General features: G+C 40.3%; 1 protein-coding gene across 3 annotated transcripts in view; it reads right to left on the bottom strand.

The window, feature by feature from the left end:
- The window catches only part of NTRK2 (neurotrophic receptor tyrosine kinase 2), a 283569-nt gene that overhangs the window by 226717 nt on the left and 37968 nt on the right, over nt 1–18884 (bottom strand). For all 3 annotated transcript variants that reach the window (XM_016223028.2, XM_087822730.1, XM_087822731.1), the window contains exons 6-8: nt 12694–12830; nt 12066–12198; nt 9393–9695 (exon numbers count right to left, since the gene is read on the bottom strand). In XM_016223028.2, coding sequence (XP_016078514.1) covers nt 9393–9695; nt 12066–12198; nt 12694–12830 — 573 coding nt within the window. The remainder of the gene's footprint in view (nt 1–9392; nt 9696–12065; nt 12199–12693; nt 12831–18884) is intronic.

Below are 18884 nucleotides of genomic sequence, written 5' to 3'. Positions count from 1 at the left end.
CCCACGGGTGGCCACACCACCAGTATGAGCACTCTGTGACCGAAGACCCAAGGGAGGGGTGAGGACTGAGCCAGGACAGATGAGCTGGGGTGACCAAATGCTCACTCATTACTTTTCATATATGTTTCTCTGAATAGTTGGAGGCACGGGGCAGGGTCCCTGGATGGGGACAAGCTCTACCAAATCCACTATGTTCCAGCATGGAGCTCCAAGAGTCTGACAATCTGACCCTCAAACTCAGCCTTCCAGGTCATTACAAACATATTTGTAGGTGGATAGCACCTATTTTATTTAATAACTCATTAACTTGATTTACATTTTTTAAGTATTTGGATATAAACATGAGGACCTCCTTTTGTACTAGGGTGACCCACCATCCTGGGTTGCAGGAGACCAAGGGGGTTCCTGAGACACTGAACCTAAAGTTTTAAAACTGGGTTTGTTCCAGGCAAATCCTTGCAGTCTGTCCAGGAATGAGGGCTTTTCCCAGGCATAGGACTGTTAGTGCTAAAACTGGGACTAGTCAGTCACCTTTATCTGTTTTCATGCCCTCAGAGACCCCACACTCAGCTACCAGCCACTTTTGCAGATACAATTCCATAAGAAAGTAGAAAGACACAGGATTTGGAGCCAGGGTTATCTAAGCCACACATAGACAAAGCCTCAGTGAGAATGACTGACAGGTGTAATCAGCCTCATCCCAGGCAGGGAACACCCAAACACATTCCTCACACAAAGCTCCCAGGAAAATAAAAAACACCGAATCGATTCAATGCAGCAAATGTCAGGCACAGAACAGTGGAATTTGGGGTGGGATGAAAAAGTACATAAATTAGCCCATAATTTCTGTAACAAAGGTTATTTATTGTCCAGACTTCCAATGCCTTTCCTACCAAGTTTACAGCAAAGCCATCGACTCACATCTAAAATTTCTGAAAAGCACTACATTTTCCTAACTTTGTTTTCCCAGACATATATATTGTCACTTTACTTACATTGTCAGGAACAGCCAAATTTAGTGCAAGATTATGAAACTCACAGAAAGACAATGTGGGAGGAACAATGATGGGTTTTTTCCCTCCCCAGCATACTGTACTAAGTCTGATAAGGGGCTACTTCTCACAATAAAGAAATGCCTCTTCATTTACAAAGGTTTGGGAAGCCTGGCACATGGAGGGCGCACAGACCTAGAGTTTATGCTAAACAAGGGTCACATCACTCCAGCTGACCCCAGCTCATCAAGCATAGTATTTTGCTTCTGGCAACTTCTCAGTCAAGCAAACCTCTCATACTGTTTACATTCCCATCGTGAAGTGGTTATTAACATCATTCTAAATGCAGACACAGGAAACAATCACCACTTTCCTTTTTGACTTCTGGCAATGGTCAAATTTTGAAAATATCCTGCCATTTTTAAGTCTAATTTCTAACTGGTTTCTTTTTTTAGTTCAAATATGTTCATCACATATTGTTATGTAATTAACAGTAGAAACCCCTATGGGTGATATTCAAGACTAAAAGGTGACTGAGGCAAGGCACAGACTAGCTCTGAAGGGAAAAGCCAACCGAAAGAGAATGGATGAAAGATAAATGAGCACCGTTGGACTTGAGCGATACGCCTGTAGTGGGGACCTGAGAAGGGTTAGGCTTCCTCGAATCCTATCCTACTAGCTCTCATCAGGTAAGAAGTCTCAAGTCTAGGCAGCAGGAGGTGGCATCAAGGCCCAAAGCTTCATGTCAGAAATCTCAGGAATAGAATATGGGACTCTGGGAGCCCCATGAACCCCCCAGGCATTCCAAACAAGCCGCAGACCACACTCTCCCTCCACAGCTCACCCAAGGGTGGAAGCTACAACTGTTTGCCAACCCAAAGAAGATGCGCACCAAGCAGGAATGTTTGCTTGTCCAGTGGTCAAGTTCTGCTTTCTGAAGAATTTGTTGAGCGTCTCTAGGTAATACACTCACTAACTCTAAGGTTCTGGACCTAAGGCATGCGGTCAGAGCTATAGGACTAACAGGTCCAGGGCTCAGCCTGGTGCACTCCCGTGAAAAGGACAATGGAGACCTTCACATGGCACATGCACTCCCTGTGTCTGCCCCCCTAAGGGAGGACCTGTAGGGCATTTAGGCTCCTAAACATGGTCGATAAAAATCACCTCACACCTTTCCCTAACTATCAGCCAGACCCCCCATCATCTTCTTAATTTGGTGCTAAATGACTTACATGAGGACTTTTTTAACTTCCATCTTCTAGACTCAGTTATGGCTCATGAGTAAATCATATAACTTTATGTAAATCTTCATGAGTAAATCTTTATGACTTTTTAACTGTAAGACTGTACAGTTAAAGGAAAAAACATTTGTAGGATTAAAAAAATCGTGGGAAGATAGGTAGCTGCCTGACAGTAGGGTTCCCTTTCCATTCTGTGGCAAAGATAAAAATAATGGCGGAGGCCAGAAAACACATCTGTTTCCCTCCTTTAAGCTTTTAGTCTCTCTCTAATGCCTTGGGGAAAAAAGGAAAGAAAAAAGGCTTTTCTTTCAATTCTATTTTGAGATTCTCTTTAGTGTGATCTTGAAAAGCATTTCAAAGACTTCCATATGATAGAGCCATAGCAAAAGGTTGGGTCCTTTCAAATGAACTGTCCTTTGTCGACAGTGTTTTCTAACTCATGGGGGTCTGCCTTTTGATTCCAGATCTTTTCCTCTCCCCTTTCTGAATGGCAGGCTGAACTCAGGGCCCAAAAACATTGGGCGTTCAGATGCCTGGGTTTCATTCCTGAGTGAGCCATTAGTGTAGGCAGCATGGGGAGTCTGTTCACTCACTTGTTCTGTACAAAGGAGTCTTCCATACAATGGGAGGGGATAATAGCATTGGCTCCGGCTACTCCTCAGGAGTTTCGGGAAGCAAAATTAATTAACATTAGTACTCTCAAGACATAAAGAGCTATTTAAGTATAAATCTTAATTATCATGACAAGTATGAGTCTATGGCAGAACCAGACTTCACAGTTATTTGAGGCAGAAAAGCAGGTAGAATGTTCCTTTCACTCCCAGGACAAGAAATGGGTACTGACAAATGGCCTGAGGGGCAACTAATAGGGGGATTTCTATTTTCTCAATGTTACACATTTGGAGGAATTTCCTTTCTCTACATTCTTTGGCCTAAGTACTCCGAATCTAAATCTGCCAGTTTGAGAGTAATTCTAAGTGCTCCAGTTCATCCAGACGTCATGATCTTTTGATAAAATGGCACAAAGGAGAAGCTGTGGGGAAAACTCTTCCAGTATTTATAGTTTGTTCCTGACGCGGATTTTGCATAGGAGACAACTGCTCCTGAATTAGGAAGCATAAGTCACTACCTCCCACTGCTTGTGTGAATGAGCATTCTTAAGCTGTGACATTCTTCCTGAATGAGTGGGCCATGGAGACACTCTTTATGTACTGCCTAAAGAATGGGACACTTTACTCCAAGGGTATGTTATCAGCTGGGGCTCTGGCTAGGTTTGCTCCAAGCCTAAATGATTAGTCACTCGGGTAATGATTTCCTTAGAAAAATCTACTCTTAAACATTCAATGTGTTCACATTCATAGAACTATCTGACCTTGAAAATTCCTGAAACATGTTATCTGATTAGAAGATACCAGCAAAGGCTCCAAGGTTTTTCCTCATGACACTCACAAGCGTCATGCCATTAATTTCTGCTTAAAATTCTACTTAAAACACACCCTCACCATTTCTACCCTTCATGCAGCCTCCACACACACTTTCATGTTCATGAAAAAGATTTTTCTCTATGTTGGATTGAATTTCAATGATAGCCACATAGTGGATCAATTTCATCTCAGACCAGGCTTATTTTTGGCCTGTAAGCTAAATAGGATATAGTAGAATCTTTGGAGAGTTCTCAGATAGCCCCACGCTTTCTATGTGTGTGCCTGCACTGCTCTAATTTGTATTCACTCTCCCAAGCCTCCTTAAGCCATGCATTGAATTCATCTCACTTTTTGCCAAACCCCATTAGGATGCATCTCAGTGCACCAATTATTCTATATGTTTACCATTACTACTACTGATATCATAGAGGAGTCAATGTGGATGTTTGACCAGTTCTTCCAGTGGCTTTCCCCGGGTTCTGCCAGGCAGAACTACCCTCGCCATTCGGAGTACAGTCCAGGACCTGTAGCATCAGCATCATCTGGGAGCTGATGAGAAATGCACAATCTTAGGCCTTTCTCCAGACCATCGGAATCAGAATCTTCACTTTAACAGCAACCCCAGGAGATCTGTACACTCATTAAGGTTTGAGAAGCTCTGGTTTATAATGCTTTGAGAAGTCGGACCAAAGGCTAAGGGCCCCAGTGGGCATAAAGGATGGGAATTTACACTGAAACATAAGTCAAACCTAAAAATAGCTAACTACCCAAACATAGAGTGGGTGGGTACTCTGGCAGTGGCCGCACAGAATAGGGGTACAGGCGGCAGATGTGTTTTGTCCCCAATGACCCCATTCCAAATGGGAGGAGAGAGGGAAAGAGCTGAGACACCAGAGAGGGCTTACATTTCCACACTTTCTAGGAAGTAAACTTTGACTTGGTTATCTCCTTAAAGCTCCAAGTGTACAAAGTTCACGTAATCAGGTGGCAGAGTCCCGAGGTCCCCTTCCCTGGGCAAGCCCACTCTCCCGGATAAGGGAGGACAGGGCCAGTGCTGAGAGAAAACCAGTTCTGGGCAGAAAGTTCCCCCTAATGGCTACAGAGCATAGACACAAAGGAGGTGAGGAATGGGTTCCTTCATTACTATTCTCTCAGTGCCCACCTCCAAGAGGACAGCACTGCAGAATTCACAAAGGAAATGGCTGAAAGCTAGGTCCATGTTCGCACTGGACTTGAAGAGGTTCCAGAGAGGAGAAAACGAGGAAGGACTTAGAAAGAACTTACTTTGGGAAAAAAGTGTTGCCCCTGCTACCACCCCAGCATAGGGCTTCCCCAGCACCACTCTGAGAACTTGAACTTGTTCCCTGCAGGCAATAAGCTCAGGGGACAAGTGCCTGACTCCTGCCAGAGAAGGCTAAAGCAACCTGCGGTGGCAGGTACAGGTGGCATTTGGGTTAGACTTTGTACGCCCAGAGGTGTCAGGACAAGGGATCATAAGGGCTCCCTGTGGGCCAAAGGGAGGCAGCATGGGAGAAAGTCTGTGTGGGGAGTCTTGGGTCCTGGCAACAGGGCCCCCTGGAGGAGCAGAGGGGCCCCAACAACACAAAGATGCATTCCAGGCTGCTGAGGAAGGAGTTGCTTCCACCAGCTGGAATAAAAACGTTTGCTTCTGCCAGGGGAACTGCGGAAGATGGGCTGCAGAGAGGGAAATCTCTCAAGAACCCATAAAGGGACCCAGGAGAAAGGTCTGTGAATCAGCCCTGAACATGATCAGGTCCTAAGAGACAAAGCCACCAGCAAACACACATCCATGCCATGAGTCCCCCATGCCACCCCTCCGCCCTGGGAAGCAGAGGGGCTGAAAACTCACTAGCAAGCTCCAGCCCTACCCCATGCAGCCAGCCTGAACTAGGAGAGGAGAGGAGACTGGCCCTTAAATCTAAGTCCAGAGTTTTGATTTCTAACTCAGACAAGACTTGCTATTTCTCAACTGAGATTTTGTCTGCAACCTAAAGTGACCAAAGGATTGTCTGTTATTCCACAATGAGCAGGAAAATCTTACTTGGGGCAGAGCTCTCATCCAGGCCAACAACTCTCATTTGATTGAACACTGGAGTCACTGGGGATCTTGAAAATAACAAAATGCCAGATTCAAAGCCTCACCCTAGAGCCACTGAATCAAAATTGCTGGAGGTAGACCCCAGGAATGTGCATCAACAATGAAATAAGATAAGATGATAATTAAAAGTCCCCACTTGATTCTAAGGTGCAATGGAACAGGGCACTATTGTTCCAGGAATCAGGGGAGATTACTCCTGGTGAATAAATTTTAAGAAACAATGGAAAACAAAATTGAAATGGAATTAGTTCAATTGTCACAAGTTGTGCTGGTCAGAATGTGTTCTCTACATTTCTTTCTGAAGCCAAGTGTTACGTTTTATGCTCTAAACATAACTCAAAACTCAACAGAGCTGATGAGTTCAATTCTAGGTGGGATTGAAATGATCAATCTAGTGTTTGGAGTTTGGAAAAGTCTTTCCTCCCTTTCTCAGTTACCAGCCAGGTTGCCAGTGATGAACAGATGGGAAGGCACCGGCTTGGGAGCCAGCGTCCTGCTGATATCTAAAGATCTGATACCACCTGTCCTTCCTCATGAGCACCCTGGCTGGGTCTGGCACTGGAGTCTCCAAGGTCCCTGCACTATGGAAAGACATTCTATGGGGATCTTCACTGCCTGCCTCTCACCCTGTGGATGGCACCCTCGTGGCCTGGCTGATGCTGGCTAGAGGTCTCTATGCCTCATTCTTTCTCTAAGTGGAGAGAAGAATGCTCCCCACCACAACTAGTATTTCCATGCCATTTCACAATCAAGGCAATCAGGGCTGCAACTAAGTCCAATCAGTCTGTCTTCTTCCGTGCTCACCCACTTGTTTTAGGGACTTTGTGTTTTTGTTTTTATTTGTTTTAATTTCTTCTAGTTCCAAATAGAGAATGAATTCCTAAGCCAGGTGACCATCCCATGGAAATCTCAGATCCGAGCTAAGTGAGGAACACACCCTCCAAGGACAGCAGTGCTGCTATGCTAATTCTTCTGGCTCTGCGTGGTAATGCAAACCCACTTCATGGTGACCCCAGGATGCCTGCTTCCTTATCAGCCAGGAAACTTGCAATGCTTTAAAAGGGTGATCTCATCAAAAAAACTAAGAAAATACAGCTGAAATTTTATCAGGAAGATTCGTAAAAGCTAAACTTCTTCATCAATTCTTATATGACGACAGCAGAAATACTGAACAAATATAAACTCAGACTTGACCTGTTGTCCTTAACTTGGAATGTACCTTTAGACAAGCAGGGAAATAAATTACATATATTGGCTATTTGTTTATTTTTCTTTAGTTTTAAAAGGGGAGAAGAGGGAAAGGAATCAGTTCTAAGCAAGGCCATTATCTGTATGCTATGGCTACAAATCTTATAAATACCCACAAAGATTCTATCTCATAAGCCAAGTGAGGTCAAGCTCTAATTGGTCACACTGGTTTATGGCCCACGGGGGCCATTTATATCCACTGTCACTCTGGGCCAAATCTCTTTCATTCCCACTTTCATTTATTACTCCTTGATGGCTGGCCCTTGAGTAAATACGTAAAGAGAAAACACAAAATCAGTCTTTTCTAAAAGCAGATATTTATATTTTAGAGACCTGATAAAAAGTAATAAATGAGCAAGAAGAGGAGAAGAAAGGGCAGAGTACATCTTTACAAAAATTGAGCTTAATTTTTATTTTTGATAAATTTCTTTTAAAGAGGATATTTGAGAGACTCCAAGCTATCTTTATGCCAGAAAATAATTCTTTCCTATCACTAGCTGAGTTAAAACTAACAGAAATAATTGATAAAAATGAGGCCACATAGATAAGAGGAGTTAACTCTACCAAACACTGGCACCACACAGAAATGTTCAAAACAAAACACATCAAAACCCCACCAAAAATAGAAGCTACTGGCTTTCCACAGAGAGAACTGTGCATATATCAAAGAGCACAGATCACTTCTAAAACTTTTAAATGCCCGACCTTCACCCTGCAAAAAGTTCACCTCCAACAGTTTCAAAAAGCAGTTGGAGAAATTCAAATAAAGTCTGAAGCTTAGTTAACAGTAACATACCAATGTCAGTTTCTTAGTTTTGACCATTGTGTTAATGTAAGATGTCAACAATAGTAAAAATTGGGTACAAGGTGGCTGGGAACTCTCTCTACTGCTTTTGGAACTTTTCTGAAAATCTAAAATTATTCGCAAATAAAAAGTTTACTTAAAAACAAACAAAAAGCAGTTATCCCAAAGCAGAGTCTCTGAGTTTAACTATAAAGCTGTATTCCTTGAAACATGCAGGAAAAAAACATAGTAATCTAGAGATTTACTGCAGCAAATGAAGCCAAGCAGCTAAACTCAATTAAGAGGAAGAATGAATGGGAAAGACAACTGCCAGGGGTGTCTGAGTAAGGCATCCAAGCATCACTTGTTTTATAGGCTCCTGGAAGGTTGTTTGTAAATCAAACTTATAGAATTCAAATCACATTTTGAACACTCTAAAGAAACATGTGCATTTACATAGTTGTGTAATAAATACCAGGATAGTGGGAACATTTATTATGTAATGAGAATTATGACATTCTCATTTACTGTTTGCTGAAGGTGGCTTCGTATGCATCACCTTTGTCCTTGGGGCTGTCCTGTGAACCACAGGAGTTTATGCCATTATGGTGAGGAATTCAATTCATGTACAGGTCCCAATATCCAAACACAAGCCCTGGCCTCAATGGCAACAAGTCTTTGGGCAACACCACTAAGCAAGTAAGAACACTCAACTGAACAACACGAACTGAAGCAGGTAAATGCATGATGACTGTCCTTGCTGTTACTGGGGCTGACACTAAAATCCTGCTGCTGGCCACAGAATGGACTCCTGATATCAGCCACCCTTTTCCCAACTCAAACCATTGGTAAGATGGAAACCATTACCAGTCCTAGAGAAACAATTCAGGATCTTATCAAAAGGATGCCTCAACTCCGTCAGTCCAGGTAAACAAAACATTCAAAGGCACTGGTTTCTCCTCCATGGATGAGAAAGTAGGATTCTGAGTTCCAAATGGATAAGGGGCTAGAAAATACATCTTAAATAATTCAAGAGCCAACCACACACAGTTCTCCTGCTGTATTTCGCCTGGGTTGTGCCATTGTGGTTACAACATCTCATTAAACGGCTGGGATAAAAATAATATGTATATATCAGATCATTGTTCAAAATTACTCATCTCCCTCAATACCTTCTTGGAAGGAGTATGAATGAGTCCCTGCTCCTGGACTTGCCTTTGGCCCTGTGACTTGCTTTGACTAAGGGCATCTAGGCTGAAGAGAGCACATACCGGTCCTGAATCTAGGCCTTAAGAAGCCTTGCATATTTCTAGTTGTCTTCTTTTACTCTGACCTCCATAGGAAGCAGATCTGTGCAGCTGCTGCTTCTCAATCCTGCAGCCTGGAATACAGATGTATTGGACAAAACTGCCCCTGCTGATCTACAGACCAATGAGCAAGACCAAGTGGGTCAAAACGATGAGACTAAAGAATTCTGTTATAAGTCACTGGTTTGGGGAGGTGGTTTGTTGTACACATGATTTTGCCTACAGTTAAATAGTAGACCTTACACTCTCTCCAGATGCAAAAGCATCAGGTACTCACCGTCATCACCAGGCCAGCCCATGAAGTGAGCAGAAATCTGTTTCTCATCCTTCCCATACTCATTCTTGGCAACTAACTTGTAGTCCCCATTGTTCATGTGAGTGGGGTTATCCAGCTGGAGGCAGCCATGGTACTCCGTGTGATTGGTAACATGGATTTTAGTGCAGATGTATTTGGACTCATTCAGTATTGCCCGGTTATAGAACCACTGAAGCGCTGGTTTGGGGTTGCCTTTCACAGTGAATGGAATGCACCAGTGGTGGTCTGAGGTTGGAGATTCGAGAAATGTGATAGTTGGAGCAACTAAATTGAAAAAGAGAGAGTTAATAGTATCAGAACGCTCAAAATTTTCCCCAACTCCAGATTTCTGTGTCATCAATAGGGGACTTTATTCAACCAGAAAGAAGATATATGACCTGCAACCTTGGAATCCATCCATATTTTGTATCCTTATCAAAGGTGATTTAACTCCCTACAGAGAGCCTCAGAGAGACTCCTTCCCCTGCTCTGCTGAAGATTCACACATCACAGTCATTTTTGCATCTATTCAGCGTGGGAACCCACTCCAAACAGATCGTGGAGATTTCTGACTGTGGAAAGGGTTCAACTGAAGTTGACTTTGGTGTATATGCCTTAATAGTATATAGGTTCATCACCAGAACATTGAGCGCCACTATTTTTACAGTACTTCACTAAATAATACAAATAATGACTTTGGAAATGTTGTCTGCAGCCATAATCTTACATAAGTTACCTAAAACTGATCAATGCAGTAAACATTCCTACCAATGCTGATTGATTTCACTGACTGTCTACAGTAAATGCTCTTTAAAAGCATCACATTTCAGTATAATACAGTTGTTGTTTTAAGGATTTCAAATGCCAATGTTTTGATCCTTCTAATATCTGAAGTCCTATCTAAACCTGGACAAACTAGAGATTATTTTAACATGAAATATAAAGTACTTTATGCTTTGGGAGACAAACATTATCAAGTAGCATCTTTAAACAGAGTAATTATCCTAGGTGAAGGTATTAAAAACCCCTCATAATTATTTATTTTAATGTGGCCTGACTTTGATAATTATACAATCAAGAACTGGAAAACACCTTTGAGACCTAATAGCATCATTTTTCAGATGAAAAAAACCAAGTCCAATGAGGTTAAGTAACTTGATCAAGGTTACTAAGTGAGGCAGATCTGAAACAGGAATCCAGGTCTCCTCATGACCAATCCAGAAGCCCTGCCCCCTCATGCACTGCTTCCTGGTTGTACAGGTTCCTGACATGAAGAAGGGGGAAATCACAGCCTGAACACTAATACACTCTGAGCAGGGTCACTGCCCAGGTCATCTCAGTTGTTAATATTCTTTATCACTTATTCCTTCTATTCTTTATCTAAACTTTGATAGATAAGGTTAATTCTTCAGACTATGGCTACCACATAGATATCAACCCAAACTGAGAAACTTTTGAATTTGCGTGTCCTTATTTGAAGGTCTGTGTTATAAACACAAGGACCACAGTGGGGTAAGAATCACACTTACCTTCCTCCCACCAGCTAGGCCCCCGTGCCCAGGACACACTTTTTCCTTCCACCATGCTCAACTGAGTTTTGGGTGAGGTGTTGATTTAAGGACATAAAGTTGGAAGATGGTTGCATATGTTTGAGGATAACACTGACTTCAGGCTTCCAGGAAGGTCAGAATGATGGGAAATTATGAGTCTAATACCTATTGGGCATAGTGGTAGTACTTCCAGTGACAAAGGATTATGGGTGATGATTTCAGTCATTCACCCAACAATCACATATGGAAGGTCTGCTATGAGTGAACGTTAACCGGTGTCTATATGTATGCAGTGGATTTGGGCATATATACATGCACATTTGTGTTTTTCTCAGCCAAATCCTAATTCATACTGAGTAAAAGCTCATTAATTTATACCATGCCAGCTCAGGATTTGCAGTGATGTGAACAGCATATGTGATTTTTACTGAATACACATTCACACTGAGCACTACAATCTGGAATGTTAAGATATGTGTCATGTTATTTATTAATACTAGAAAATAATGCACATATGCTTAAGAAGTATTAATATCTTCTTAGTTTCAATGTATACAAAAATTTAAAACAGTTATAATAATAAAAGATTTTTGCAGGAGATAATAATTTTCGATAACTTAAGTAGGACACTTCCAACCTTCTCATGGAAACTTGATGTCAAACTAATGAGGTTTTATTGTATCAACAGCACAAGCATGTTTGTGAACAGTCAGTCCTATACTTTAGGTATCAGAACTTTAAAGCTTCATATTGCTTTCATACAGAAAAAAAAAATTAGAAACTGATTTACCAGAATTTAAACTAAAACTTATGAATAATAGGAGGACAACTAGTTCAAAATATGTTCTATCAACTATTGACAAGGGAAGGCACAGAGGACAGGCTTAAGGTTGAAAAGCTTAAGGGAAAGACAACGCATGAGCAAGAGATTAGCAGAAATAGAACAAGTGAAAGAGGCTGATAGCATTTCTTAATTAAGTATGCACAGAACACTGCATACGCTTTTTATAACACACTTAAGCAGCACCCAGAGTGCCCCAATGACAAATGTAGGTGTGTCCATGATCATTTGCTATTAAAAACACATGCTGGTCTGATTACGTACAATGCACAGTGAGGTTCACAGAATCTTGATCTTCTCCTACAAGATTTTCTGCCACACAAGAGATTTGCTTTCCACTGTCATCAGATGAAATGTTAGTTATCCTTAAGGAGCCCTGTGTGTGGCTTGTTTCATTCTACAAATGAATTAACAGACAAAGATAATCTTTGTTAGGACTGATCCCAAAGTGACAAGATTTGGGGTTTCTTCCCCTAATCAGAGAAAAATAACTGATAACATTAGAAAAGGTTTCCAGCCTAATCAAGCACAGGCAAAGGAGTAAATGAGAAGTTGTTCTATTTCTCCAGATTTCAATTGTTTCATATGTAAAACTGATTTAACCCTTGACCACCTACCTACCTTCCTCCAAGGGGAAAGGGGAGTCACTCACCTTGCTCACGATGACACGGAAAGCTCACTAGAGTCATAGACTCTCTCCAGTCTATTGGGTTTACTTAACTAAAATGCAAACCTGCATTAGTCTTTGTTAATAAAGAATAAATAGAAAGTAAATGTACAACAAAAATTCCTCATTCCCTATAAAATATTAAATGATCATCACTAGGTTACTACAACCTCAAGTCTGAGATACTCCCGTCTGCCTATGAACACAGCCAAAGACGAGCCTTACCATGTGTTTGGAAACCAGATTACCGACATCCCAGTACAAACTCGGAACTGGATCGCCCTCCACGGTACAAGATAAGGTGATAGACTTTCCTTCCTCCACAGTGAGGTTAGGGGCGGCCAGGTTTGCTGACGGCAAACCTGCGCAACAAGAGAAGTAAATGAAGACATATACAACTAAATGTATTATCAAAACCGCAGCAATAAACTGAAACTCTTTATGCTTTAAAATTAGTGATTATTTACTTCCTGAGACTTGTTTATGTTGATCTGAAAAAGTGCCAGGTTGATAAGCTTTACAGATTTAATGTGAACCAGAAATAATGCAGCCATACGATTAAAAAGCAAATGTTATACATTTCTTGAAAACACTATTGCAGAATAACTTTTTATTTTTAAAAAACACTAGTTTGTAAAACTATGTTTTCTACTACTTTTTCTGTTCTACAGCGACGACTCTAGTTTTTTGCACATAAACAGGCGCTGTGTCTGGGGGCCACCTTAGCTCTCCTTCCCTCTACTTTTTTACAGTCAAGAACAAAGGAGTGAGATGCACTTACATTTTTACATAAATCCATTTTTTTTGTATTAAGTAACTAATAAATCTAATCCACTACGAGGCCTAGATTTTGAAAGAGTCAGACTATGATTTTGAAGTCAGACCTTGATTTTGAAAGAGAATAAAACTCTGGAAAGAAAATGTAGCTTCAAAGCATTTTTCAAAGGCATGAAGCTTGAACCCTCACAGCACTACAATGTTTCAAAGCTGTATAAGTCATAGGTAAATATGATGGGTAAAACTAGTCATCCTATTTATGATATGATGAAAAAAGTTAGATGGATCCTTATTGCAATGAAAAGGTTTTAACTTGTGGAAAAACCCTGAGAAAGTATTTATCATCTGATGAAAGTCTGAACCTTATAAACATTTTTCAGTATTTCAGGAGAGCATCGTTTTAATACTTTTACATTTCAAAAGCTAGCTTTCCTTTATTGATGCTTCTGTCACTTCATTAAACTATCACACCTATCAGGTGTTGACACTGCTTTTAACCATATAGGAATCATGCCAGTCAAGCAAGTCCCTTGCTTGGTATCAGGAACTCTGCTTGGGACTGCTTTCACCCCAACAGCTGCATCCCACGGAACTATGACACATGATTAACTCAGGAGTAAACCAGAGGTCAGAAAAGGCAATTCATCTTTAGCAGCCATTAAATTGCAATTAACCCACCCACCTAGCGTTCTGTGACCCATCAGCTTCACAATACTACGTACGCACCCTTCCTTTATGATGCAGTCCTTAATGACAAAGCCATTATTCTTTATTACTAAAACCAGACTGAAACAAGATTTACACAGTGTATGTCTCATGGTATTTATTCCCACCACTGGCACAGGACTTCCAGATAAGCTCTGCCTTTCAGGGATTGGTGTGGCCTCTTCAGGACTCTTCCTTCCTGTCAGCATGCAATTGAGAGCAATGTTCTATCTTTCATGGGGTTTCATAAAGACCCCTAATACTTTGAGTTATACAGGACAATGAAGGGAGTGTGAGTGATGGAGTGGCTGTGCAGTTAACAGAAAGGAGCACTGGATCAGGAGTCAGGAGCCCGAGACCCTAAGTCTGACTCCTGCTATGTGGCCTTGGGTGAGTCATTTTCTCTCTCCATGTGTTTTCTTTTAATGTCTATAAAATTAAGCTGCTTATTTAGAAGGTCTAGATCTATTTCTTCTAGTTCTAATATTTGGTGACAACTTCCAGGACAATTAAGCTTTCCAATTTATTAAGAAGTTGTCAAGGCAAGATATAAGAGAAGGGCTTACTTAGTGAAAAATCTCCTTGGAGTCAGTGGTATGATCGAGGTGACTTTTTAAAACTACATATATATTTTAAATCAAAATATAGGGGGTCCCAAAACAATGTATACACACATTTTGAATTATAAAGGCAGTGTTTATTAAAATACATTCCATTTTCAAAACTGAGCTATCATATGTTAAAATGTATATACATTTGGGAGGGACACCCTGTATATAGTCACATAGTTTGAAGAGTCTATAATTCTATAAAACTTGTTATGAAAAGCATTCAGTCTACTTTGTGATGAACAGTAGTCTCGCCTCACACATGTGGCACTATTTCCTATTCCCCAGGGGCACTTATTTCATCACTTTTTAGTTCTTTTTTGGGCATTGATCTCTACATTGCTAAATATCATGCTTATATGGCTACTTTATTTTTCTGTGTCAACATCATGTACTGACTCTCGCTGTGGAAATTAAGGTCCACTTTCACACAGAAGGCTAGCCCTCCCCACAAGCCCATAGCACACTCAACATAGTGTCTTCATGCCCTTACATATGCTGTGAAGTTAGGCTGTCTACAGGTAGATATAAAGTTTATTACAAAAATATAAACCTTACAAACAGCTGAACCATCATACGTAATAGTTATATTTTATCAAATTTAAGACAACACTAATTACGGGCTACAACACTGTGATATGTACCATTAAGAAAGAAAAAAAAAAAAGATGCCAACTGAACTATGATGCAATGCTTTCTCACCACCTAGATTTCCTAGGATTTGGGTGTTGAATCTTCTAGATACCCCATCAAATATTTTTACCCTTTCTTTCCTATGTTCCATATTTTTGTCTATTCTACTTACAGGGAGATTTCCCCGGATTTACCTTTCAAACCTGCTTCTGAGGTTCTCATTACCCTGTCTCACGTATTTAGTTTCCAGGGCTCATCTTTTGATCCTGGGTGGTTTTCTATTTTTATAGCACCCGTTTTCCTTTCATAGATACAATGACCCTTCTAATGTCTGTGAGATGTTAATGATTTCTTTTTAATTTTTTCTCTCCATATCAACCTTATTTCTCGTAACTTTTTTTTTTCCTTTCACTCTTTGATTGTTTTGTGTTTGTCTTTTATAAGATTTTCTCAAACAGCTGGTGATGCTTGGACTTTCACACATCCATAAGAATGAGGTATTAGAAGCACTGCATACCTATCACTGTTGGCTTCACTATAGGAAAATATTCTTGGCCTCCTTACTGGGTTCTCCCTGATGTCAGTATTATTAAATCATTTGGGGGAAGGGACTGGTCAAATTATTCGAACAATGTTCTTTCTGTGTCCTCCTTGGGAAAAGAAGAAGGCTGCAAATATCAATATTTAGCAAGTAAATCCATTGTTTTCTATGGCTCTCACAGCCTCAGCTCATGACCTGCATTTTACACTCAAACCTGCTGAGGAGGGAGGGGTGTGGTCACCTGGGATGCATGGAACAAAAATGGGATCAACTCCTTCTCAATAGATTTTCGACTGATCCCCTGTATTTGGCATTGCCTGTACTGTCCCTTCCTGAGCCTTGTAGTGGTTCTGCAACATAAACCAAGCCTCCCCTTGCCTTTCCCCACTGCCAACTTGATAACCAGCATTCTCAGCCTTTAAGTCAGTTACTACCATCCGGCTGCTTTCCAGCTTGCAATTAATTTGTGTGCTTTGTTGATTCTTCCATCATCTCCTTCGTACTTATAGAATTATCTGCTCTCACGGGAGGGACCATGGTGCCAGGGCCTGCCATGGTGCTTATTCTTAAGGTTGACCTTCTCCACAGCCAAATAACACCAGTGGAGCTTGGAGAGGTTCTCAGTACAGAATCCTATGCCATAATCATAATTTTCCCTAAAAAATCTGATAGTTTTTTTTTTTCAAGCCTAAGCTTATATAACTAACAATTCTAAAAATATTTGCCTAATTATGGTAACAATAGTAGCATTTATTGGGCATTCACTAAACCAGATATTCTTCTCTAATACTTTAAGCCTTTATTTAATCCTTACAACCAATATTAACAGTAAGTATTTTGCCCTCATTTTGTTAATGAAGACTGGGAATTTTAGAAAAGTCAAGCACATCTTCTCAAGTTGCCCAAGTATCTTTGTCCTGGGAATTGAACCCAAATTTCTGGTCTTCACAACTACACTACATTACTTCCCCAGACCGCATATGTCCATTTTAAAAGAGACCATAAATACTAATACATATCCATGATCTAGGAATTTGGTTCCTTAAAAAAAATAATTACATCTCTATATGTGAGGGAACAGTGAGTCTCCTTTATTTAAAGAGAAATCTTATCACCCTGTCATAGTAGTTTCCAAAGGAATCTGTGCAAAATTGGCTAAGTCTAGATCTTTTAAATGTAAAGTCTTCCACAAATGAGTAAGCATCTGACTCATGTTAATTCTACAGCATTAATATGCTGGCCAAAGACTTAATAATGGAAAAAACAATCTGTACTTGAAATATCACTTGAGGTTTAATTAGCACAATAAAAATGAATTGGGAAGCATGAATAGCCAAGGCAGGGTAAACCATTTGCCAGGCACTACTTCCTGGCTTAATAAGATTTGAAATCGGCACAAGAACAGAGCAAAGCTCAGCAATGCTTCCAACAGCTTCTAGCACTACTGTAATGGGATCCTGATCTAAGCTTCAGAGCTGTCTTCCTTTACACAATGAGAAACCTCACAGGAGAAAAGAGATGGTCAGCTGCCCGGGCAGACAGACACCTCTATGTCAATGTCTCTTGACCTGGATGTGTTCAGGAAAAACATACCAGCCTGTAGACCTCAGCAGAAAATCATAAACCACCTAGTAAAAAGACTGACTTTCTTTAGACCAGAGCTTCCCCAACTTCAATATTCATATGAACCACCAGCAGATCTTATTAAAAATGTTGCTTTTTTCCCAGTAGGTCTGGGTTGGGGGCTGAGCATCAGCATTTTTAACAAACTCTCTGTTCCACAGGCCACGCTTTGATTAGCAAGGGTTTAGATAACGGATGTTGGACAATTATTCACTAAGCTTCTGTTTTTACAGCTATTATTCTTAAACTGGACAGCGGCCTGAGCAATCACATAGTCCACCAAACTTTCCCAAAAGTGTGTAGTATTTTCTTTGAAAAATCTAATTATTTGAGATGCTCTGTAGTTAAAAGAACAAAATCCAATATTTTTTTTAAAACTATACAAAATTCTGTAACTCTGTTCACTATACACATAACCATGTTAAAAGCTCTGAGAAGTCTTGCTCTAAAGAAACCATTTAACTTCCATTGATCTTATATTTCCCAAGCTTATTTGAGTACCTGCCATTTCTTTGTGATATCTTGTTGTGGCTTTATTTTTATTTGAAGTAATTTGACAACTAAAAAGTAATTACATACCATTTTTTAGAGAGACAAAAAATGCATTTGCTAATATCAAGATATACTTTGCTGGGATGGCTATAAATTGATACAATAATTTTTTATTTAAAGTGCAAACCTTAATAAACCAAAAAACCTGCTTCCTACTATGTCCTCTAGAAAAACCTTTGCATCTGTACAGATGCTTGTTGAAACATTTTTGTAACCATGGAAAATGGGAAATAAGCTAAATGCCCATCAATATGGAAGATTTAATATAATTAAGATTTATTCTACAACAGATACTAAGCAATGATTAAAAAGAATATGAAAGATCTATGACTATCAACCTGAAATGGTCACAAACAAGAAAAAGACAAGCTTTATGTGTAATATAGGAATTATTTTTACAATGAAATATATCAATATGATTTGTGCAATTATAAATAAGTAAAAAGCACTTGAAAGAAAAGAAAAATTAACAGAAAAATAAAAAAGTAAGAATATGAAAATGGCAGAAAAATAAGTCAATTCTCCTTTTATAATTTGCTTTACGAAAAGCATTGCTGACACTGAAATTAACTGTGAATGTTAGCATGAATGTAGCAAATCCTACTCAATCAATGGAGCACATGTTCTCTGACAGGGGATTCAAAGTCTCACTCTCATACACACAACGCAGTGACTATTGACTAATTGTAGGAAGCAAATTAAAAATTATTGAGCCCGGCCGGGAGTGGCTCAGTGGTTGAGCATCGACCTAGGATCCAGGAGATTGCGGTCCGATTCCTGGTCAGGGCATATGCCTGGATTTCAGGCTCGGTCCCCAATAGGGAGCATGCAAGGGGCAGCCAATCAATGACTCGCTCATCATTGATGTTTCTCTCCCTCTCCTGCCCTCTCTCTGAAATCAGTGAAGATATGTTTTTTTTAAATTATTGAAAACTGAAAAACTGATCAGGTCACTGCTACGGATTCCCTACGGTGAT

The sequence above is a fragment of the Miniopterus natalensis genome, chromosome 12 (genome assembly GCF_054644295.1).
Source record: "Miniopterus natalensis isolate mMinNat1 chromosome 12, mMinNat1.hap1, whole genome shotgun sequence".
Lineage (NCBI taxonomy): Eukaryota > Metazoa > Chordata > Mammalia > Chiroptera > Miniopteridae > Miniopterus > Miniopterus natalensis.
The sequence above is the reverse complement of the archived record's forward strand: the minus strand, read 5'-3'. Positions and strand labels throughout refer to the sequence as shown.